Source organism: Aquarana catesbeiana, linkage group LG05 (genome assembly GCF_042186555.1).
Source record: "Aquarana catesbeiana isolate 2022-GZ linkage group LG05, ASM4218655v1, whole genome shotgun sequence".
Classification (NCBI taxonomy): Eukaryota; Metazoa; Chordata; class Amphibia; order Anura; family Ranidae; genus Aquarana; species Aquarana catesbeiana.
In genome coordinates, this window is record NC_133328.1 from 168,808,357 (window position 1) to 168,833,245 (window position 24,889).

At 42.3% G+C, this 24,889-nt stretch overlaps 1 protein-coding gene across 2 annotated transcripts in view; it reads right to left on the reverse strand.

Moving 5' to 3' along the window:
• PIK3R4 (phosphoinositide-3-kinase regulatory subunit 4) overlaps positions 1-24,889 on the reverse strand; it is a 134,300-nt gene that overhangs the window by 72,634 nt on the left and 36,777 nt on the right. For both annotated transcript variants that reach the window (XM_073630334.1, XM_073630335.1), the window contains exons 6-8: positions 18,952-19,173; positions 16,281-16,454; positions 14,303-14,448 (exon numbers count right to left, since the gene is read on the reverse strand). In XM_073630334.1, the coding sequence (XP_073486435.1) occupies positions 14,303-14,448; positions 16,281-16,454; positions 18,952-19,173 (542 nt within the window). The remainder of the gene's footprint in view (positions 1-14,302; positions 14,449-16,280; positions 16,455-18,951; positions 19,174-24,889) is intronic.

Consider the following 24,889-nt stretch of genomic DNA (forward strand, 5'->3'; position numbering starts at 1 on the left):
CGGTCATCGCTGCAGCAATGATCGAAATATATATTTTTTTAGGGCCGGTGCTTCCCTTTAATGTGAAAGTAATCCTAGTGGCTAAGAAGACACCCCCTCTCCCCCATGTAAACAAGTCGTTACCGGCCTCAACAAGCATCAGATCAAACTGATCTTGGTTTGATCAGATGCTTCGGAGGCCAGAGGAGAGATATGGAGTCCAATAGATGCCATGCTATTCTTCAAAGGATGTTTTTCATCCCTTCTGATAGCAATAAAAGAGCTAAAAAATTTATATATATATATATATATATATATATATATATATATATATATATATATATATATATATATATATATATATATATATATACACACATACACATACATACACACATATATATATACACACACACAGTGTAAAACAAAATACAAAATTCAAAGTGCCCCTATGCAAACGTGACCGTGCACGTAGGTCCCACACTCATAAGTATATAGTCAGCCCCCCCCCCCCCCCCACACACACACACACACACACACACACACACACACACACACACACACACACCTGTATATAGGTCAGCCCCCCACCCCCCACCCCAACTGTATGTATGCCAGCCCCCCCCCCCCACACACATCTGTATAGACAGTACACTCTCACATTTTTGTAAATATTTTATTATATCTTTTCATGTGACAACACTGAAGAGATGACACTTTGCTACAATGTAAAGTAGTGAGTGTACAGCTTGTATAACGGTGTAAATTTGCTGTCCCCTCAAAATAACACACATAGCCATTAATGTCTAAACCGGTGGCAACAAAAGTGAGTACACCCCCTAAGTGAAAATCAGGCCCAATTAGCCCTCCCCGGTGTCATGTGACTCATTAGTGTTACAAGGTCTCAGGTGTGAATGGGGAGCAGGTGTGTTGAATTTGGTGTTATCGCTCTCTCTCTCTCATACTCATCACTGGAAGTTCAACATGGCCCCTCATGGCAAAGAACTCTCTGCGGATCTGAAAAAAAGAATTGTTGCTCTACATAAAGATGGCCTAGGCTATAAGAAGATTGCCAAGACCTTGAAACTGAGCTGCGGGACAGTGGCCAAGACCATACAGCGGTTTAACAGGACAGGTTCCACTCAGAACAGGCTTCGCCATGGTTGACCAAAGAAGTTAAGTGCACGTGCTCAGCGTTATATCCAGGGGTTCTCTTTGGGAAATAGACTTATGAGTGCTACCAGCATTGCTGCAGAGATTGAAGGGGTGGGGGGTCAGCCTGTCAGTGCTTAGACCATACGCCGCACACTGCATCAAATTGATCTGCATGGCTGTCATCCCAGAAGGAAGCCTCTTCTAAAGACGATGCACAGGAAAGCCCTCAGTCTGCTGAAGACAGGCAGACTAAGGACATGGATTACTGAAACTATGTCCTGTGGTCTGATAATTCCAAGATAAACTTATTTGGTTCAGGTGGTGTCAAGCGTGTGTGGCGGCAACCAGGTGAGGAGTACAAAGACAAGTGTGCCTTGCCTATAGTCAAGCATGATGGTGGGAGTGCCACGGTCTGGGGCTGCATGAGTGCTGCCAGCAATGGGGAGCTACAGTTCATTAAGGAAACCATGAATGCCAACATGTACTGTGAAATATTGAAGCAGAGCATGATCCCCTCCCTTCGGAGACTGGGCCGCAGGGCAGTATTCCAACATGATAACGACCCCAAACACACCTCCAAGACGACCACTGCCTTGCTAAAGAAGCTGAGGGTAAAGGTGATGGACTGGCCAAGCATGTCTCCAGACCTAAACCCTATTGAGCATCTGTGGGGCATCCTCAACCAGAAGGTGGAGGAGTGCAAGGTCTCTAACATACACCATGTCATCATGGAGGAGTGGAAGAGGACTCCAGTGGCAACCTGTGAAGCTCTGGTGAACTCCATGCCCGAGGGGAGATAATGGTGGCCACACAAAATATTGACACTTTGGGCCCAATTTGGACATTTTCACTTAGGGGTGTACTCACTTTTGTTGCCAGTGGTTTAGACATTAATGGCTGTGTGTTGAGTTATTTTCAGGGGACAGCAAATTTACATTGTAACAAAGTGTCATTTCTTCAGTGTTGTCACATGAAAAGATATAATAAAATATTTGCAAAAATGTGAGAGAGAGAGAGAGAGAGACTGTATTTATCGGCGTACAACATGCACTTTTTTTTCCCCTTAAAATCAGGGGAAAATTGTGGGTTTGTGTTATACGCTGAACCCCACTGTCTGTGGGGAAAAAAAAAAAAAAGAGCGAGCGCCGCCGAAAAAGACCAAGCCGAGTGCTCGGCTCCGCTCACAGTCAGAGAGGATGAGAGGAGCGAGTTCTGCCGAAAAAGACCGAGCCAAGTGTACTGTGTACTCGGCTCGCAGTCCCGCCCAGCTCCTATGATGGACATAACACAGGTCCAATGGCGGGACTGCGAGCCGAGCCAAGTACACAGTACACTCAGCTCGGTCTTTTTCGGCAGTGCTCGCTCCTCTCATCCTCTCTGAAACAGCAGGGAGGCGGGGCGGCGTGACAACCCGAGTACACAGTATCTCAGCGGCAAATTTAAACAATTAAATGTTGCAAACAGCACACGACACTGGGCAAGGCTGCACTGGGCAAGGCTGCATATGACAATGGGCAAGGCTGCAAATGGACACGGCTGCAGATGAACACTGATGAGGCTGCATTGATGGGCATTTAAATGTAAGTTTTTTCCTTAAACTTCCCTCCTAAAAGTTTTTTCCTTAACCACTTAAGGACCACCTCACGCCGATGTACGTCGGCAAGGTGGCACGGGCAGGCAGAATCACGTACATACACGGTGCCCGAGGCGGTCCGCTATTGACCAGCGGCGATCGGAGGTGAGGGGGAGACCATCCATTCGTGGCCCCCCCCTCGCAATCGCCGCCGGCCAATAGAATCATTTCTATGCTGCTGTATGGTAAACAGCAGCAAAGGAAATAATGTCATCTCTCCTCGGCTCGGTATTTTCCGTTCCGGCACCGAGGAGAGAAGACTGAAATGTGAGTGCACCAAACACACACAGTAGAACATGCCAGGCACACAAAACACCCCCCTTTACCCCCTAATCACCCCCCCCCCGTCACACTGACACCACCAAGATTACTGCATGGTGTCAGTTTGTGACAAAGAAATAAGAGGATAGAAGCGGGACTTTGCATGAGGCATGTGGGTGAGTATGTTGCACTGAATGGTATATGTTGTAGTGTAAATAATAAAAATGAATATTATATAATATAATCTCCACAGATAGTAGTGTAGGATAATCATGGTATAAAAGTTTTAATGGCATGGGTACTTGAGCCAAATACAATCATAAAAGTACACATCTTGGACCATAGTAAAACATGTTAACAACAGTATATTAACAGGCAAGGTTCATGTATTAGTTGTACAGTTGCAAGAAAACATATACATTGTACAATAAATAGGTGCATCAATAGATCTAAACTCAACGCGTTTCTTGGCTTGAAACCAATCATCAGGAGTCCGATGCAATTTGACTGTATTGAAACAATAAGGTATCTATTAATGTATGAACAGATGTTTGTAGGAAAGATATACTGAAAATGTGAATTTCTATATACTCACAGGTTATGCATTAATGCATAACCTGTGAGTATATAGAAATTCACATGCAACTGTACAACTAATACATGAACCTTGCCTGTTAATATACACTACAACATATACCATTCAGTGCAACATACTCACCCACATGCCTCATGCAAAGTCCCGCTTCTATCCTCTTATTTCTTTGTATTCATTGGGATGGAGGCATGTTGGTGCTCTCTGTATAAACAGTGTGGATTGGTCACAACCCCCCTTGATGTCAGTTTGTGACAGTTAGTGTGTTAGGGCAGTTAGGGTTAGCCCCCTTTAGGTCTAGGGTACCCCCCCTAATAAAGCTTTAACCCCTTGATCCCCCCCCCCCTGTCGCCAGTGTCGCTAAGCGATCATTTTTCTGATCGCTGTATTAGTGTCACTGGTGATGCTAGTTAGGGAGGTAAATATTTAGGTTCGCCGTCAGCATTTTATAGCGTCGGTGACCCCCATTTACTACCGAATAAAGGTTTTAACCCCTTGATTGCCCCCTAGTTAACCCTTTCACCACTGATCACCGTATAACCGTTACGGGTGACGCTGGTTAGTCCTTTTTTTTTTTGTAGTGTCAGGGCACCCGCCGTTTATTACCGAATAAAGGTTTAGCCCCCTGATCACCCGGCGGTGATATGCGTCGCCCCAGGCAGCATCAGATTAGCGCCAGTACCGCTAACACCCACGCACGCACCATACACCTCCCTTAGTGGTATAGTATCTGAACGGATCAATATCTGATCAGATCTATATTAGCGTCCCCAGCAGTTTAGGGTTCCCAAAAATGCAGTGTTAGTGGGATCAGCCCAGATACCTGCTAGCACCTGCGTTTTGCCCCTCCGCCCGGCCCGGCCCAGCCCAGCCCACCCAAGTGCAGTATCGATCGATCACTGTCACTTACAAAACACTAAACACATAACTGCAGAGTTCGCAGAGTCAGGCCTGATCCCTGCGATCGCTAACAGTTTTTTTGGTAGCGTTTTGGTGAACTGGCAAGCACCAGCGGCCTAGTACACCCCGGTCATAGTCAAACCAGCACTGCAGTAACACTTCATGTGTTTGGTTGCTGTCTGTTGCTGTTTGCTGGGGTGCTTTTTGGGGGCTTTTCCTTTGACTTTTGCTGTCACTTTTTAAATAGCTCTTTTTTTTTTCTGGTTTCATCAGTCTATCAATTAAGGGGTGTGGTTAATTGCTCACAGGTGACTATTTAAACTGGTTGTAGGGCTCAGTCTGAGCGTGCTCAGTTTGAAGCAGTGGAGCTTGGTGTAAGTGGAGCTGGATTAAGTGGGAGTTAAACACAAGAGTTTAAAACAGGAGGTTATAACAGGGGTCATAGTACCTGTGTAGTGTGAGTATCTGAGTGTTGTCTGAGTAGTGTGTGTGGATCGTTAGTACTGTGTATTGTGTACCTGTGTATTGTCGTGAATATTAGTGCCAGGAAGCTAGCTGTTAGGTAATTTGGACAGGGTAAAATCCCCAATCCTCGTTAAATTTAATAGGTATGATGCCCGGCGGGTGTGGAGAGGCGGCTCTTTGTACATCTTGCCGCATGTATGCGTTCCTTGATCATCCGATCGAGGGCGAATACTGCTGTGCAAAATGTAAGCACATTGTTTCCCTGGAAGCCCAGGTTCTGAATCTGGGGAAGCAACTGTCAGCACTGAGAAGTCCCTCCATACTAAAGGTGAGCCAGGAACGTACATGGCAGGTGCCGGCAGGGGCCAGCACAGAGGCGGGTGGAGACAAAGAGGTGCAGGCACTAGCAAAGAGTAGATGGGTGACAGTCAGGAGGGGTAGAGGGGGAAGTGCCAGAGAGGCCGTTCCAGGACTGGAGCATCCCAATAAGTACGCTCCATTGAGTGACATTGGTGAAACCAGTCAGGGACCAGCACTGCTGGAGATGAGGGACTCTCCTAGCTGCCAGGGGAAGAACTCCACCAGTGAGAGTGGGGGGGCAGCAAAGGGAAAGGAAAGACAGATTCTGGTGGTAGGGGACTCAATTCTTAGAAGGACAGAGAGGGCAATCTGTAACCAAGACCTGAAGCGCCGAACAGTATGTTGTCTACCGGGCGCTCGGGTTCGGCACATCACGGATCTTGTGGACAGATTACTGGGAGGGGCTGGGGAAGACCCGGCTGTCATGGTGCACGTTGGCACCAATGACAAAGTCAGAGGCAGATGGAGTGTCCTAAAGAACGATTTTAGGGACTTAGGAGCTAAATTGAGGAAAAGGACCTCCAAGGTAGTGTTCTCAGGAATACTACCGGTACATCGAGCCACACCAGAAAGGCAGAGGGAGATTAGGGAAGTAAACAAGTGGCTGAAGAGCTGGTGTAGTAAGGAGGGGTTTGGGTTCCTGGAGGACTGGGCCGATTTCTCAGTCGGTAACCGGTACTATAGAAGGGACGGACTGCACCTAAATGAGGAGGGTGCAGATCTGCTGGGAATGAAGATGGCCAAAAAGTTAGAGGGGTTTTTAAACTAGGCGATGGGGGGGAGGGTCCAGAGACAGTGATAGCCAGCGCGGAAGATATTCCAGAGGGTAGTATTGGGGGCATTAGTGGTAGGTTAACCAAAGTACAAAAACACAAGGTGAGTATAGTAGCAAGTCCTAGTTGCAATCTTGAAACACCCAATACGAGGACAATATGCGACCAGTCTAAACTATGTGGCATGTTCACCAATGCCAGGAGCATGGCGGACAAGATGGGTGAACTAGAGATACTGTTGTACAAGGAGGATTTGGATTTTGTGGGAATTTCAGAGACCTGGTTCAACAGCTCTCATGATTGGCTGGCAAACATTCAAGGGTATACCCTATACCGCAAGGATAGAGAAGGTAAAAAAGGGGGAGGGGTATGCCTATATATCAAGAATAATGTACAAGTGAGTGTGAGAGATGACATCACTGAGGGGGCTAGGGAGGAGGTGGAATCTTTATGGGTAGAGCTCCAAAGGGATGAAGCTAAGGGGAAAATAATACTGGGAGTATGCTATAGGCCCCCAAACCTGAGGGAGGAAGTGGAGACGGATCTCCTATCACAAATTGGATTAGCAGCAAGGATGGGAAGTGTTATCATAATGGGGGATTTTAATTATCCAGACATAGACTGGGCGGAGGGAACCGCGCATTCATTTAAGGCTCGCCAGTTCCTTAGTGTCTTGCAGGACAATTTTATGGGTCAGATGGTAGACGCACCAACTAGAAATAAAACATTACTAGATCTACTGATTACCAACAATACAGACCTGATAACAGATGTGGTAATACGGGGCAATTTAGGTAACAGCGATCACAGGTCAATTAGTTTCAGTATAAATCACACAAATAGGAAACATGAAGGGAACACAAAGACACTGAATTTCAAAAGAGCCAACTTCCCTAAACTACAAACCTTGCTAAAAGGCATAAATTGGGATAAAATATTAGGAACAAAGAATACGGAGGAGAGATGGGTTTGCTTTAAGAGCATATTAAATAAGGGCATTAGCCAATGTATCCCATTGGATAATAAATTTAAAAGAGCGAACAAACATCCTGGATGGCTTAACTCCAATGTAAAAATGCATATAAAAGCAAAGGAGAAGGCCTTCAAAAAATACAAGGTTGAGGGATCATCCTCAGCATTCAGAATTTATAAAGAATGCAATAAGAAATGTAAGGGTGCAATTAGGATGGCTAAGATAGAACATGAAAGACACATAGCGGAGGAGAGCAAAAGAAATCCCAAGAAATTCTTTAAGTATGTAAACAGTAAAAAAGGGAGGACAGACCATATTGGCCCCATAAAGAATGAGGAAGGACATCTGGTTACAAAGGATGGGGAGATGGCAAAGGTATTGAATTTATTCTTCTCCTCAGTCTTCACAAGTGAATCGGGGGGCTTCAGTAACCAAAACTGCAGTGTTTATCCTCATGACACATCACAGGAAGCACCTACATGGTTAACAGAGGACGGAATTAAAATTAGACTTGAGAAACTTAACGTTAATAAATCACCGGGACCAGATGGCTTGCATCCGAGGGTACTTCGGGAACTCAGTCAGGTGATTGCCAGACCGTTGTTCCTAATATTTACAGACAGTCTATTGACTGGAATGGTACCAGCTGATTGGAGAAAAGCCAATGTAGCACCAATATTTAAAAAGGGCCCAAAAAACATCCCTGGGAATTACAGACCAGTTAGCCTAACATCAATAGTATGTAAACTCTTGGAGGGGATGATAAGGGACTATATACAAGATTTTAGTAATAAGAATGATTTCATTAGCAGTAATCAGCATGGATTCATGAAGAATCGTTCTTGCCAAACCAATCTATTAACCTTCTATGAGGAGGTGAGTTGCCATCTAGATAAAGGAAGGCCCGTAGACGTGGTGTATCTGGATTTTGCAAAAGCATTTGACACAGTTCCCCATAAATGTTTACTGTACAAAATAAGGTGCGTTGGCATGGACCATAGGGTGAGTACATGGATTGAAAACTGGCTACAAGGGCGTGTTCAGAGGGTGGTGATAAATGGGGAGTACTCAGAATGGTCAGGGGTGGGTAGTGGGGTTCCCCAGGGTTCTGTGCTGGGACCAATCCTATTTAATTTGTTCATAAACGACCTGGAGGATGGGATAAAGAGTTCAATCTCTGTATTTGCAGACGATACTAAGCTAAGCAGGGCAATAACTTCTCTGCAGGATGTGGAAATCTTGCAAAAAGACCTGAACAAATTAATGGGGTGGGCGACTACATGGCAAATGAGGTTCAATGTAGAAAAATGTAAAATAATGCATTTGGGTGGCAAAAATATGAATGCAATCTATACACTGGGGGGAGAACCTCTGGGGGAATCTAGGATGGAAAAGGACCTGGGGGTCCTAGTGGATGATAGGCTCAGCAATGGCATGCAATGCCAAGCTGCTGCTAATAAAGCAAACAGACTATTGGCATGCATTAAAAGGGGGATCAACTGCAGAGATAAAACGATAATTCTCCCGCTCTACAAGACTCTGGTCCGGCCGCACCTGGAGTATGCTGTCCAGTTCTGGGCACCAGTCCTCAGGAGGGACGTACTGGAAATGGAGCGAGTACAAAGAAGGGCAACAAAGCTAATAAAGGGTCTGGAGGATCTTAGTTATGAGGAAAGGTTGCAAGCACTGAACTTATTCTCTCTGGAGAAGAGACGCTTGAGAGGGGATATGATTTCAATTTACAAATACTGTACTGGTGACCCCACAATAGGGAGAAAACTTTTTCGCAGAAGAGAGTTTAATAAGACTCGTGGCCACTCATTACAATTAGAAGAAAAGAGGTTTAACCTTAAACTACGTAGAGGGTTCTTTACTGTAAGAGCGGTAAGGATGTGGAATTCCCTTCCACAGGCGGTGGTCTCAGCGGGGAGCATTGATAGCTTCAAGAAACTATTAGATAATCACCTGAATGACCGCAATATACAGGGATATGTAATGTAATACTGACACATAATCACACACATAGGTTGGACTTGATGGACTTGTGTCTTTTTTCAACCTCACCTACTATGTAACTTGGTGACGCGGTGAGTCCCATAAGTGCAGTTCAAGCTGGTGAGGTGGCAAGCACAAGTAGTGTCCTGCTGCCACCAAGAAGAAGACAAACACAGGCCCGTCGTGCTCATGGTGCCCTTCCTGCTGCATTTGCCAATCCTAATTGGGAACCCACCACTTCTGCAGCACCCGTACTTCCCCCATTCACATCCCCAACCAAACGCAGTCGGCTGCATGAGAGGCATTTTCTTTATGTCCTCCCGAGTACCCCTAACCCAGCGAACCCCCTCAAAAAACATGTTGTGTCTGCAGCAAGCGCAGATATAGTCGTGACACCCGCTATTATTGTCCCTCCTGTCCTGAGAATCCTGGTCTTTGCATTGGTGAATGTTTTGAACGCTACCATACACTAGTTGAGTATTAGCGTAGGGTACAGCATTGCACAGACTAGGCACACTTTCACAGGGTCTCCCAAGATGCCATCGCATTTTGAGAGACCCGAACCTTGAACCGGTTACAGTTATAAAAGTTAGTTACAAAAAAAAAAAAAAAAAAATTATAATATAATAAATATATATATATATATATATATATATATATATATATATATATATATATATATATATATATATATATATATATATATATATAAATAAAATAAAAAAAAATAGTTGTCGTTTTATTGTTCTCTCTCTCTCTCTATTCTCGCTCTATTGTTCTGCTCTTTTTTACTGTATTCTATTCTGCAATGTTTTATTGTTATTATGTTTTATCATGTTTGCTTTTCAGGTATGCAATTTTTTATACTTTACCGTTTACTGTGTTTTATTGTTAACCGTTTTTTTATCTTCAGGTACGCCATTCACGATTTTGAGTGGTTATACCAGAATGATGCCTGCAGGTTTAGGTATCATCTTGGTATCATTCTTTTCAGCCAGCGGTCGGCTTTCATGTAAAAGCAATCCTAGCGGCTAATTAGCCTCTAGACTGCTTTTACAAACTGTGGGAGGGAATGCCCCCCCCCCCATCTTCCGTGTTTTTCTCTGGCTCTCCTGTCTCAACAGGGAACCTGAGAATGCAGCCGGTGATTCAGCCAGCTGACCATAGAGCTGATCAGAGACCAGAGTGGCTCCAAACATCTCTATGGCCTAAGAAACCGGAAGCTACAAGCATTTCATGACTTAGATTTCGCCGGATGTAAACAGCGCCATTGGGAAATTGGGAAAGCATTTTAATCACACCGATCTTGGTGTGGTCAGATGCTTTGAGGGCAGAGGAGAGATCTAGGGTCTAATAGACCCCAATTTTTTCAAAAAAGAGTACCTGTCACTACCTATTGCTATCATAGGGGATATTTACATTCCCTGAGATAATAATAAAAATGATTAAAAAAAAAAAAAAAAAAAAAAAATGAAAAGAACAGTTTAAAAATAAGATAAAAAAGCAAAAAAAAAAAAAAAAAAAAAAAAAAAAAGCACCCCTGTCCCCCCATGCTCTCGCGCAAAGGCGAGCGCAAGCGTCGGTCTGGCGTCAAATGTAAACAGCAATTGCACCATGCATGTGAGGTGTCACTGCGAACGTCAGATCGAGGGCAGTAATTTTAGCAGTAGACCTCCTCTGTAAATCTAAAGTGGTAACCTGTAAAGGCTTTTAAAGGCTTTTAAAAATGTATTTAGTTTGTCGCCACCGCAATTTTAAAGCATGTCATGTTTGGTATCCATGTACTCGGCCTAAGATCATCTTTTTTATTTCATCAAACATTTGGGCAATATAGTGTGTTTTAGTGCATTAAAATTTTAAAAAGTGTGTTTTTTCCCCAAAAAATGTGTTTGAAAAATCGCTGCGCAAATACTGTGTGAAAAAAAAAACGAAACACCCACCATTTTAATTTGTAGGGCATTTGCTTTAAAAAAATATATAATGTTTGGGGGTTCAAAGTAATTTTCTTGCAAAAAAAAATAATTTTTTCATGTAAACAAAAAGTGTCAGAAAGGGCTTTGTCTTCAAGTGGTTAGAAGAGTGAGTGATGTGTGACATAAGCTTCTAAATGTTGTGCATAAAATGCCAGGACAGTTCAAAACCCCCCCAAATGACCCCATTTTGGAAAGTAGACACCCCAAGCTACTTGCTGAGAGTCATGTCGAGTCCATGGAATATTTTATATTGTGACACAAGTTGCGGGAAAGAGACAAATTTTTTTTTTTTTGCACAAAGTTGTCACTAAATGATATATTGCTCAAACATGCCATGGGAATATGTGAAATTACACCCCAAAATACATTCTGTTGCTTCTCCTGAGTACGGGGATACCACATGTGTGAAACTTTTTGGGAGCCTAGCCGCGTACGGGACCCCGAAAACCAAGCACCGCCTTCAGGCTTTCTAAGGGCGTAAATTTTTGATTTCACTCTTCACTGCCTATCACAGTTTCGGAGGCCATGGAATGCCCAGGTGGCACAAAACCCCCCCAAATGACCCTATTTTGGAAAGTAGACACCCCAAGCCATTTGCTGCGAGGTATAGGGAGTATTTTTGCAGAGCTCACTTTTTGTCACAAAGTTTTGAAAATTGAAGAAAGAAAAAAAAAAAAAAGTTTTTTTCTTGTCTTTCTTCATTTTCAAAAACAAATGAGAGCTGAAAAATACTCACCATGCCTCTCAGCAAATAGCTTGGGGTGTCTACTTTCCAAAATGGGATCATTTGGGGGGGGGGTTTGTGCCACCTGGGCATTCCATGGCCTCCGAAACTGTGATAGGCAGTGAAGAGTGAAATAAAAATTTACACCCTTAGAAATCCTGAAGGCGGTGATTGGTTTTCGGGGCCCCGTACGCAGCTAGGCTCCCAAAAAGTCCCACACATGTGGTATCCCCATACTCAGGAGAAGCAACTAAATGTATTTTGGGGTGCAATTCCACATATGCCCATGGCCTGTGTGAGCAATATATCATTTAGTGACAACTTTGTGCAAAAAAAAAGTGTCACTTTCCCGCAACTTGTGTCAAAATATAAAATATTCCATGGACTCAACATGCCTCTCAGAAAATAGCTTGGGGTGTCTACTTTCCAAAATGGGGTCATTTGGGGGGGTTTTGTGCCATCTGGGCATTTTATGGCCTTCAAAACTGTGATAGGTAGTGAGGAGTGAAATTTAAAAATTTACGCCCTTAGAAATCCTGATGGGGGTGATTGGTTTTCGGGGCCCCGTACGCGGCTAGGCTCCCAAAAAGTTCCACACATGTGGTATCCCCGTACTCAAGAGAAGCATCTGAATGTATTTTGGGGTGCAATTCCACATATGCCCATGGCCTGTGTGAGCAATATATCATTTAGTGACAACTTTTTGTAAATATTTTTTTTTGTCATTATTCAATCACTTGGGACAAAAAAAAATAAATATTCAATGGGTTTAACATGCCTCTCAGCAATTTCCTTGGGGTGTCTGCTTTCCAAAATGGGGTAATTTTGGGGGGGGGGGGGGGTTGTACTGCCCTGCCATTTTAGCACCTCAAGAAACGACATAGGCAGTCATAAACTAAAAGCTGTGTAAATTCCAGAAAATGTACCCTAGTTTGTAGACGCTATAACTTTTGCGCAAACCAATAAATATACGCTTATTGACATTTTTTTTACCAAAGACATGTGGCCGAATACATTTTGGCCTAAATGTATGACTAAAATTGAGTTTATTGGATTTTTTTTATAACAAACAGTAGAAAATACCATTTTTTTTCAAAATTTTCGGTCTTTTTCCGTTTATAGCGCAAAAAATAAAAACGGCAGAGGTGATCAAATACCATCAAAAGAAAGCTCTATTTGTGGGAAGAAAAGGACGCAAATTTCGTTTGGGTACAGCATTGCATGACCACGCAATTAGCAGTTAAAGCGACGCAGTGCCAAATTGGAAAAAGTCCTCTGGTCCTTAGGCAGCATAATGGTCCGGGGGTGAAGTGGTTAAAATGCCCTCCTAAACTTGGGGTGCGTGTTATACGCCGATAAATACCGTGTATATATAGATAAGCCCCACACATACACAAATATCTAAACACACAAGCCTCTGGCCCCTCCCTGTACACAAACAGCCCTCCTCCCTTTCCTTCACAACCCCTACTTGTAAATAAGGTGTTCCTACCTAGTCCCAGCTCATTTTCACAAAGCTGACATGTTGCTGACACAGGGGTGCACATAGTAGCCAGAGGTGGAAGTAAAGAGCTCGATGTCTGAGCTCAATAACAGAGCAGCAGAAGAGATTGTTTCCCTTCACCCGTCCTGCCTTCTCCTGGCCCAGGCCCCTTACAGTTGTATCGGCTGTACCACCCTGATGGCGGCCCTGTTCGCACCACACACGTGAGGTATCTCCACGAATGTCAGAGCGAGAGAAGTAATTTTAGCGCCAGATCTCCTATCTATCTCTAAGTTGGTGACTTGTAAAGGTTTTAAAGTGTTGCCTATGGAGATTTTTAGGAACCATAGTTTGACTTGTTCCATGGGCAGATGCAAATTTAAAGTGTGACATGTTTGGTATCTAGTTACTCGCGTAACATCTTTTAGATTTTACTGAACAATTTGGTATTATATTATGTTTTTGTGTATTAAATTAAAAAGTGCATTTTCTCCAAAAAATATGTGTTTGAAAAACCACTGCGCAAGTATCGTGTCACATAAAAATATGCAACACCCACCATTTTACTCCCTAGGGCCTCCACTTAAAAAAAAAAAAATCTCATATTTGGGGGTTCTAAGTAGTTTTCTAGCAAAATATATATATATATATATATATATATATATATATATATATATATATATATATATGTTTTTACATGTACGGAAAGAATGTCAGAATTGGCCCGGACTGAAACTGGTTAACAGCAGGTGTGTTCCAGGATCTCCAGATTGCTGACATAATGAGAGTCAGAAGCCAGCACAATACAACAAGCCTAAAGGAAAACCTGAATTACAGAATAGGTAGGTTATGCTCTCTGAATGCATTTCAAGGTTTCATTTTAATTTTTGACTGGAGTGAACATTTTAGTAAGTGACAACACAACGTCTTGGTCTATCTGTAAACAAGAGGATGTAAATGACTCAACAGAAAATAGGCAAGCAACTGAAAGTAAAAAGTACATACACAATGTGGTATTGTGCTGCAGGACCCTTACCTGAATTATAGGCTGAGTAATGAAAGGATGAAGGTAGGGCATCAATTTACAGTAAACGTCAGCAATATTTAACTGCTGAGCTACTGTAGTAATAAACCCCACAGCTCCATAACGTATCCACAGGTTTGGATGGCACAAAAAAGGAGCTGCAAAAAATAAAGTTAAAATAAATATTCTAAGAGAACCACACAATGTTTATTTCATATACTTTAATAAAAAAACATCTAAATTGTGTGTCGGAGGACAGTCTTTAATCTGAAGGTTTCATTTCTAAAAATCTTTTTTGATGGATTAGTTGAATCTCACACTGGAATCTTTATTTTAGAGAGAATCCATCCATCATTCCATCAGTTAGGAATGTTTGAACCCCCTGTAATGGTTGCAGTATTGCAGCAACTGAAAATTAAATGGCCAGTCAACTCAAAAGTGATGGTTCAGTTACAGGTAGGGTCTGGTGGTCTAGGTCTTGTCTATATCCCCATAGCACACTTTCCTGGAAACAAGGCTCATCAATAGTGGGTGCTGTAGTGACTACCAGCTGGTTACTAGAAACATCACAGATAAATGCATATATTCACCAGCACACCAAGGATCCTCAAATACCATTTAAAGGCTTTTATTGCAGAAAGATCACATCACAAGAACAAGTGCAACATTCTGGAGCCGCCAGGACCCCTTCGTCAGGCATGTGATCATTACATGCCTGACAAAGGGGTCCTGAGCAGCTCCGAAATGTTGCACTTGTTCTTGTGATGTGATGTGATCTTTCTGCAATAAACGCCTTTGGAAGGTATTTAAAGATCCTTGGTGTGCTGGTGGCCTAGATGAACTGCTAGCATACCTATCAGCACACGGTTAATATTTTAAAGCAGCCATACATGGGTCAAATCTCGATATTCGATCCTTGTATGGACAGGCTGGTTGTACTAAAGTCAATCCATCAACTTTCAATACAACCAGCCTGTCGGACTTTGGGCATGTGATTACAGCCTGTGGCTATAGGAGTAATAATTCTGCTCTGCCAGCTGGGTAGGCACCAGAACACAATAGCACTGTGGGAGGCATTCCCTCAACAATAATTGTGTTGATGGGGGAAATCAAAGGATTTTCTTTCCTGCGACCTGTGAAGGAAAGAAAATCGAATCATCTATGGCTTGCTTATGCAATAATACCACATGCATTACTACTTTTTTAAAGGAGAATTCCAGGCAAAAGCACTACTTGACAACTGGGTGTCAATAAAATACCCCTTACGTCTAGAAACTTCGACCAAAGGTTCAGTTTCAAAATCCAATAAATAAGGTACACCTAGCTCAATAATCAGGAAAACAACATTAGGCCGGCCATAGATTGATTAAACTCTGTATGGGCAGGCTGAATGTACCCAAGTTGATTCCAAGTTGACCAATCAATCAACTTGGGTACAACCAGCCTGCCAGATTTTACTTGCAATTATTGCTAGCGGCTACTTGGCAGGAGGGATTCCCCTTTCAGAACTGCCTGTGTTGATGGGGGAATTGTGCGAATTTCTTTTCCTGCAACCACAAGAAATTTGCACTGTCCAAGGCATACCTAAGATAGCAAATCAAAAGCACATGATTAGATTACTTGATCTGCCGTCACTACTGGCTGTTGCTGTTAACAGTAATATGCTAAAGGCACCATGAGATTTACTATCAGAACTGCTCTCCAATGACATGGATTATCTGCATATTCAGAAAGAGGTAAATGCATGAAAGGGCAAAGAACTGGTAAATGCACAAAACAGTATAGATTTTTTTTTTTTTTTTTTACCAAAAAGATTGGAAACAAAGACTTGATGGGTGGGTATGCTATAGACTAAGCTGGAGGACTGGGGTTCCTCTTAAAAAAAAAAAATATCCAGGTTAAATATATATCTATATCTATATCTATATCCACATATATACACACACACACACACACACACATATATATATTTATATTTTCTTTATCCTACCGATGTCGCAAGAGAATTCATAAATGTGGGGTTTCTGAAGGAGGCCCAATTGGCACATGCAAGTGAGAGCATTGAGAGCCTTAAATATCACAAACTCTTCCACATCGCTCAATCCTTGCTGAAGAAGTGGCTTTAAGATAGAAGAACTCTGCCACCCTACATACGCTGCAACACCTGTAAAAATTAAAAGAAAAGAGAAACACAAGATTAACAAGCTTGTGCAATCCAGCTACAAATCATTGTACTTCGTACTACGAAGTCCTTCTCAAAAACATTCCACTGAGCTATAGTTAGATGATTACACAACAACAAATATTGACCACTCTGAAGCAAAGACATGAAGGCATGTACAGAAGAGAATGTATGACAGTGCCCTTCCATCGGTCACTGGACTGAGCATGATGCAAAAGCAAGACCCACCACAACCTTCCTAAGGATTCAGAAATGTGTTATTGGTGCATGCACAGTGAAAGCTTTTGACCAACAAAAAGATCTGTTAAAGCTGAAGCAGCCGTCATAGACTCATTCAGGCCCACCCTCCTTGTCACCACACGTATGCATTACGTGGCAGGCAAGTGGTTAAAATTACACTAGAATTATGATTCTGGTAAAAAGCACTGCAAACTTATTTATAATTTAAAGTTTGTTTTTTTTTTCAATTTTGCGCTTTTTTAAATGTAGCACTAAAAAATGAATAAAGCTAATAAAACCAAATGTAACTTTTAAATATTAATGTGTATGTTCACTTTCAGCAAGATTTTGCCAAATTCTCTCTGTGCAATTCCATATGTTCATACTACCACTCCTGTTTTAAATTGCGCATATCCTCCCAATACACATACAGCTGTTGAGGGGCCTCTCCACAAAAACTGCTGAGCCCTCAATCCTGCCATTTACCGAATAGAGTGGACATTACAATTCTGCCCCCACTAGTTTACACTACTGGCCGTTCCAACTGTGAACATAGTGTGCTCTCCCAGATGAGCTTAGCTAGGGTTAGTGTTCACAGTATATTGAAAATTGCATTGGTGGATTTCAGGAAAATCTGTTGAAGGTGAGCTAACATTTTAATGCAGACGGAAGCTTATTCATTTGATCTACAGACCAAGGAAACAAAGTAGATTAAAAAGTAAAGAGGAAAGGATTGTCGCTACTCCCAACCAGCCCAGGCGAACAAAGGATAAGCCTTTGACCTCAGCCTACAGGTCACCCCCACACCACACACCCTGATGCATTTTGCCCTGCCCACCATGGCCATAGGGCCCTGATCCTATGACTAAACCCCAGTGGGCAGAGCAAAATGCATCATGGTGTGTGGTGTGGGGGTGACTTGTAGGCTGAGGTCACGCCTTATCCTTTGTTCGCCTGTGGGCTGGTCGGGAGTAGCAGCGATCCATTCCTCTTTACATTTACTAGCCCTCTGGATTGGTGTCAGGATAAGCCTGCACCCCCATGCTCTGGGACACAGGAATATACTTTGTCTGCTTTGAGTGGAGCTAAAAGCACTACTGTATAACAGATTACAGTGAGTAAATACAAAAGTATTTGTCCCTATGAGGCTTCTAAACAGTGTTTATAAACACTGTGTAGGAAGGTCTATTTCTGACAGCAGAAGCTGTAATAGCGGCTGTATTTACACATCAATTTCTGCTTCACATTTTTAAAGCCACGAATGGCCAGCAAATGCAGGGATGGAGCATGTGCGGGGCAGAAGGACAGGGCATACTACACATGCTCTGTGTACTTTATGTTTTTTGTGGGTGTGTAGCAGGCCCAATGTCCACAACAGACAACCAGACACATAAATAAAAGCCAATAATTTTAGGCTTGGTTCAGTGTGTGGTTTTATTCACCAGTTCAGGTGTGATTCAGGTGAGAATTTGTTAAGTGTAAGACACTTGAAATCGTACCTGAACCGCACCTAAAATCATACAGGGCTCTTTTGAAAAACGCACTGCAGCCGACCCGCAGATATGTGAACTGGCTACATGGAAAGCTGATTCGGTTCACATGTTACGTGAATCGGATGCGGTTCCAAACACATCTAATCGCATATATGCGAACCAAGCCTTTTACAAAAAATGCATCAACCTACAAAAACATAAACCAATAAAAAGCCAAAACAAAGGAGGTTAACCTTACTTGTAAAGACTTATGCGCATAAGGCAGGTCATACATGGGTGGAAATTTCGAAATTATTTTCTTTCGAAAATCTTATCTAAGAATTTTCGTTCGAATTTTGCACCATTAGTAAGCTGCAGCAACAGCCGATATTCTTGTGGCCATCGAATTTGAGTAATCGGTCAGGTTGGAAATTTTCTAATCAATGATGGGGGAATTGTGTGAGAAATGTAATCGAAAAAGAATTGCACATGTGCAAGAAAGGAAAATTCCCAGAAAGAAAAGAAGATTCCCAGCCACGAAAATTCTTTTCTGTAGCAACATGAGGTTAAATTGAAAGCTTGGTTGGTCGAAGTTCGAAATCAATGGTGGCACCATCGGATCACAAAACACACAAAATTTCTGATTTTCAAAAGAAAATTTTTTCGAAGTTCGACCATGTATGGCCAGCCTTAGAAACAAGCACATAAGTGTTTACATCAAATTTTTTTAAAAAGTGTATATGGCGGCTTGTTTGATTTTTTTTATTTATTTTTTAACAGCTACATACCTACAATGCTGTCAAAAAATGCTCCTCTAAGATGCCAGTCATTTTTATCATTGAGAAAAGTGATCATATGGGAGAGAAGAACATCATTGGCTTTTTGTCGCCCAAAAAACACACAAAGTCTGGTGATTCCATTTTCCATTAATGTCTGCTTTACTATGTTCTCTGGGTCACTGAGCAACGTCACCACCTTTTGCTGGACCATCTCATGTAAAGCCTGCAATTCTGAGGATACAAAAATGATGGTGAGTGTTAATGCCAACATCTGTGCAGTCAAGTACATTGTTACATTTTAAAAATAAATAATATATATACTGCAGTAGATGATAAAAAAAAAAAAAAAAAAAAAAACAGAGAAACTTCCAAGCAAACATGTTTGTGGTATTCCCCATATACTTGATAATGACAGTCTAAGCGCCGGTTCACATTAGAAGCAGCACGACTTGCAGGTCGCCTCACCAAGACGACCTGCACACGACTGCCGCGGCGACTTGCAAGACGACTTCTGTATAGAAGTCTATGCAAGTCGCCCCCAAAGTAGTACAGGAACCTTTCTTCTAAGTCGGAGCGACTTGCGTCGCTCCGATTAGAACGGTTCCATTGTACAGAACGGGAGGCGACTTGTCAGGCGGCTAGGTCGCCCCCGTGTGAACCGGCCCTGAAGCTGGCCTCTAGACGAGGTTTTGACCTTCCTGGGCCACATTGGAAGAAGAGGAAGTGTCTTGGGTTACACATAAGATACACTAACAAGGATAGCTGATGAGCAGAAAAAGTCGGGCAGATCACAACTTAACAATCACTGATAAGTTAATGTACCTATCCGAGTAATAAAACTTCATTTTTATTTTTTTATTTTTATTATTATTAAAAGCAAAAGAGGGCAACATAAAACTAGTTTGATATTTGACACTGCTTCTGATAAAACGAACGCATCAATATCTGGTTCGATACATGTAGTAGCAATTCTTAGAGCCCTTTCACACTCGGGCGTCGGTGGTAAAGCGTCGCTATTTTTAGCAGCGCTTTACCGTAGTTTTAGCAGCGCTTTTCACCCGCTAGCGGGCCGCTTTTAACGCCCACTAGCGACCAAAAAAGGGTTAAAAGTGCAGCTGCGGCAGCGCTGCCTATTAATTTCAATGGGAAGGGGCACTTTAGGAGCGGTGTATACATCGCTCCTAAAGTGCCACAAAGATGCGGCTTGCAGGACTTTCTTTGACGTCCTGCCAGTGCACCACTCCAGTGTGAAAGCATTTGCTAGCCCTGGAGTGACAGGAGAGACGCTTTGCAGTCGCTATTTTTAGCGCTATAGCGCCTGTAAAGTGCCTCTGCGTGTAAGGGGTCTAAATTAATTCTCAAGTTGCTCATCAGATATTCTGGTTTTCATCCTTGAAAATAGTTACTCACAAAATATAAGTGCTGCTGAAAACTGGCGACATGAATAAGGCGTGATTGTGAAGAATGGGATATTTTTCTTTGGAAAGATAAAACTTATAGAAGTCCAGTAATGAGACACTGTCAAATTTTTCTTCGGCTACATGCATTTTGTAAACGCATTTTTACAAAAGTTAAACAAAAAACAATTACCCTCTAGAGGGTAATGTGACATGCAAGCATGACACAACTGCCCTCATGAGTCTATGCTCCATAATACATAGGGTGTGATGCTGCAACCCCTACAGACGTTATGAAATATGAAAGAGCCGAACCTTTGCTGAGACCCCAGCCGCACTTGCTGTAAAACAAACATCTTAATGAAAAGACAAGGTGCCCAATGCTCTAAAAATCTTCTTTATTATTGATCCATCAGGAAATAAAGAATCCAAATACACAGAAAAGTCTTGTCACGTTTTAGCGCTGGTCGGCTTTAGTCATAACCCTCATGAGTCTATATTTATGACCAGGTCCCTGAACATGCACTGCCTTGTGCAACCAATTATGTTTAAACTACAGAATAAAGCCAAGTACACACTGGCCGAATGTCGGGAGACAACGGCCAGTTAAAAAAAAAAAAAAAAAAATGCCTGACATTCAGCCCGTGTGTATGTCGATTTGGCAGACTTCTGTTGGACGAGCATACTGGAAAACCAGCATCTGACCGACTCCCGATCAGCGCTTGCTCTAAGCCAATAGCAAATTGGCCATCCCCCTGTCAGAACACAACAGCTGAATGGGGAACCAATCTCACATGGTTAGTACAGCAGCCCCGACCAGAGCTGACAGCCTTTTTTCGTTCAACACAAAAAAAACGAATAGTGTATACCCGGCTTAAGGCAGGGAGGCATACAGCAGACACTTCCAGCAGCAGCCAATAAACAAAATTTTTTAACATACCTAATCATATTTTCCCATCAATTCAACAGGATTCTCATCTGATATGTATTGGCACATCAAGAGACCCACCACATGTTCTCCAGAAGGTCAGTGCCAAAAAAATCAAGTGTATCCATCGTCATGGATTAGTACCTGTAAAGGGGCCCCATTCATGGAAATAATGTGGTTCAAATACATATAGAAGTGAAATTCAATAGGGAATGTAGACCGTGCAGTGATCACGTAAAAAGATGGCCAAACACAGTTAGTCTTTTTTTCGTTCCACCCATCAGAATACACTGATCAGTGGTTGCAGCTGATTGATGGAAAATTTTACAACATACAGTGAGGGAAAAAAGTATTTGATCCCCTGCTGATTTTGTATGTTTGCCCAAAACAAAGAAATGGTCAGTCTATAACTTTAACGGTAGGTTTATTTTAATAGTGAGAGACAGAATAACAAAAAAAATCCAGAAAAACACATTTCAAAAAAGTTATAAATTAATTTGCATTTTAATGAGTGAAATAAGTATTAAAACCCCTTTGCAAAACATGACATAGTACTTGATGTCAAAACCCTTGTTGGCAATCACAGAGGTCAGACGTTTCTTGTAGTTGGCCACCAGGTTTGCAAACATCTCAGAAGGGATTTTGTCCCACTCCTCTTTACAGATCCTCTCCAAGTCATTAAAGTTTCGAGGCTGACGTTTGGCAACTCAAACCTTCAGCTCCCTTCACATATTTGTTATGCGATGAAGGTCTGGAGACTGGCTAGGCCACTTCAGGACCTTAATGTGCTTCTTCAGCCACTCCTTTGTTGCCTTGGCCGTGTGTTTTGGGTCATTGTCATGCTGGAATACACATCCACAACCCATTTTCAATACCCTTGCTGAGGGAAGGAGGTTCTCACCCAAGATTTGACGGTACATGGCCCCGTCCATCGTCCCTTTGATGCGGTGAAGTTGTCCTTTCCCCATAGCGGAAAAACATCCCCAAAGCATAATGTTTCACCTCTATGTTTGACGGTGGGGATGGTGTTCTTGGGGTCATAGACAGCATTCCTCCTCCTCCAAACACGGCGAATTGAGTTGATGCCAAAGAGCTCGATTTTGGTCTCATCTGGCCACAACACTTTCACCCATTTCTCCCTTGAATCACTAAGATGTTCATTAGCAAACTTTAGACGGGCCTGTACATGTGCTTTCTTGAACAGGGGGACCTTGCGGGCACTGCAGGATTTCAGTCCTTCATGGAGTAGTGTGTTACCAATTGTTTTCTTGGCGACTATGGGCCCAGCTGCCTTGAGATCGTTGACAAGATTCTCCTGTGTAGTTCTGGGTTGATTCCTTACCGTTCTCATGATCATTGAAACTCTCAGTTTGTTACCTGTATAGAAGACACCTGGGAGCCAGAAATCTTGCCAATTGACGGGATAAAATACTTATTTCACTCATTAAAATGCATATCAATTTATAACTTTGAAATGCGTTTTTCTGGATATTTTTGTTGTTATTCTGTCTCTCACTGTTAAAATAAACCTACCATTAAAATTATAGACGGATCATTTCTTTGTTAGTGGGCAAACATACAAAATCAGCAGGGGATCAAATACTTTTTTCCCTCACTATCTCTTTGACATAAATTGATTAAACAATTTACTTGTGTCGAGTGAGGGAGCCCACACACTGATCAAAATTTGGCTGATCCCTGCTAGACCGGCTGAATTTTGATCAGTGTTTGGCTAGCTTTAGACATAAACGTAAATGTAAGTTTAATCATAGTGAGTCAGCATTTACAACTACATGTTAAAGATTAGACAACAGCTAATGAAACTGCCTTTTGTGTGAAATTTTACATACCAGAGAGTTAGCCTTTGGGCGACTTCAAGAATGTGGAAGAATCGAAAAGCAAATGATTTAAAGTATTTCCCAAAAAGTATTTTAGCTGATATTACCCCCCTCACTCTTCTTTATATACATGAACTTTTCGTAATAAAATTCAAATTGCTTCTAGGGCTGTTCTCCTGATGTCTCTTAGAAGTGCATAAGGTGGGACTAATTCAACCATTAAATCTTTTTGAAGAAATGTAAACAGTTCCCACAGTATGGTTCTTACTTGTCAAATAATATTAATTCCTTGGTTTACACTGTTCAGTGATGCTTTGGATGCAATGTCAAAGTCTGAAAAAAAGCTGTATGTTTTTCAAATAGAAACTGCTAAAGGGACCACTGTTAAAACAACAGAGAAAACAATACCATGGTGTTTGGTCCATAATAAAGGTTAAACAAAATTGGGATCAATATGATTTACAAATGTCTGTCAACATTGGAATTGCAATAATTGCATACTGGACACATACCAAACCTGTAAATCGACTCAAGAAGCAATTTATCAGACTACAGCTGGTCATTGGAGATGAGCTCAGGCGTGTTCGGGATCCTAGTCCCAACCCACCTGCCCGATCCCGCCAGGAAGCTGACACTGCACACCGCTAATCACAGGCAGTGAGACATTTCCTGGTCCGCAGCTGTACAGACTGGGAAATGTCTCACTGCCTGTGATAAGCGGTGTGCAGCTTCCTGGCGGGATCGGGCAGATGGGTTGGGACTAGGATCCTGAACACATCTGAGCCCATCTCTACTGGCCATACATGGTTTGAAATTTGGCAGGTTCAGCAGAGACAGACTGAATTTCAATCCATGTATGGGCACTGTGGTTGTACAGAAGTTGACTTCTGTATAATTTCCTGGTTAAATTTTCCCGCTCGATTAGTGCTGCAGGCTATAGAATGCAATACCGATCTGTGTATTATAATGGCGGGGGAGCCTCCCCACTGTCAGAATAAAATGTTGCAGCAGGTTTCCTCATCCAGCATCCCCTGTGTAGATAGGGGAATTGGGTTGTTACTTTTTTTTTTTTTGCTCAATCCGCTGGTAGAGCAAAAGAAAACTGACTCATGTATGGGCTGCCTTAGAACATACACGATACCACAGAAGAAGAATCATACAATAGAACAATTTGTGATCAATGAGACGCATATTAGCATACCATTATACAAAATACCTACATGATCTGGAAAACTTACATCACAAATACACCTGCTATACATTTATCATAATCATGTTATGCTTAGGCACTGTCACCATTATCAGTGAAAGTAAAGGAAACCCCCACATTTTAAGTTGTCACCAATGGGAACACTAGTTCTGGTGACCCTGGTGACCAACCAGTGATTTCCTTACTTTGAAGGGATTTCTTTTCACTTCCTGTTTGGGCTATGGGAAAGGGAGTGAAGGGAAATCTCCCCAATGGGAGAGCAAGAGTTTGCTAAATCCCCCCAAAAATAGGGACACCCACCAGAGGCTCTCATCCATCTGTACTTTATGCAATAAGAAAAAAAAATGGTTGGAGTTGTGCTTTAAGGTCACTGAAAGGCACCTCTTGTCTGCATCCCCTCCTGCATAACACACACTCACACAACAGCACAGGAAGGAAAGAACTTGCTGGTTCAACATGTATGCTGACCTTTCTCAACATTTTTACCCTTGAGGATTACATTTTCAGGTCCTGGGGGAACCCCTGCTAAAGAGGCTTATAGATAAAGCATACCTAGCATACTTGACACCCAGGG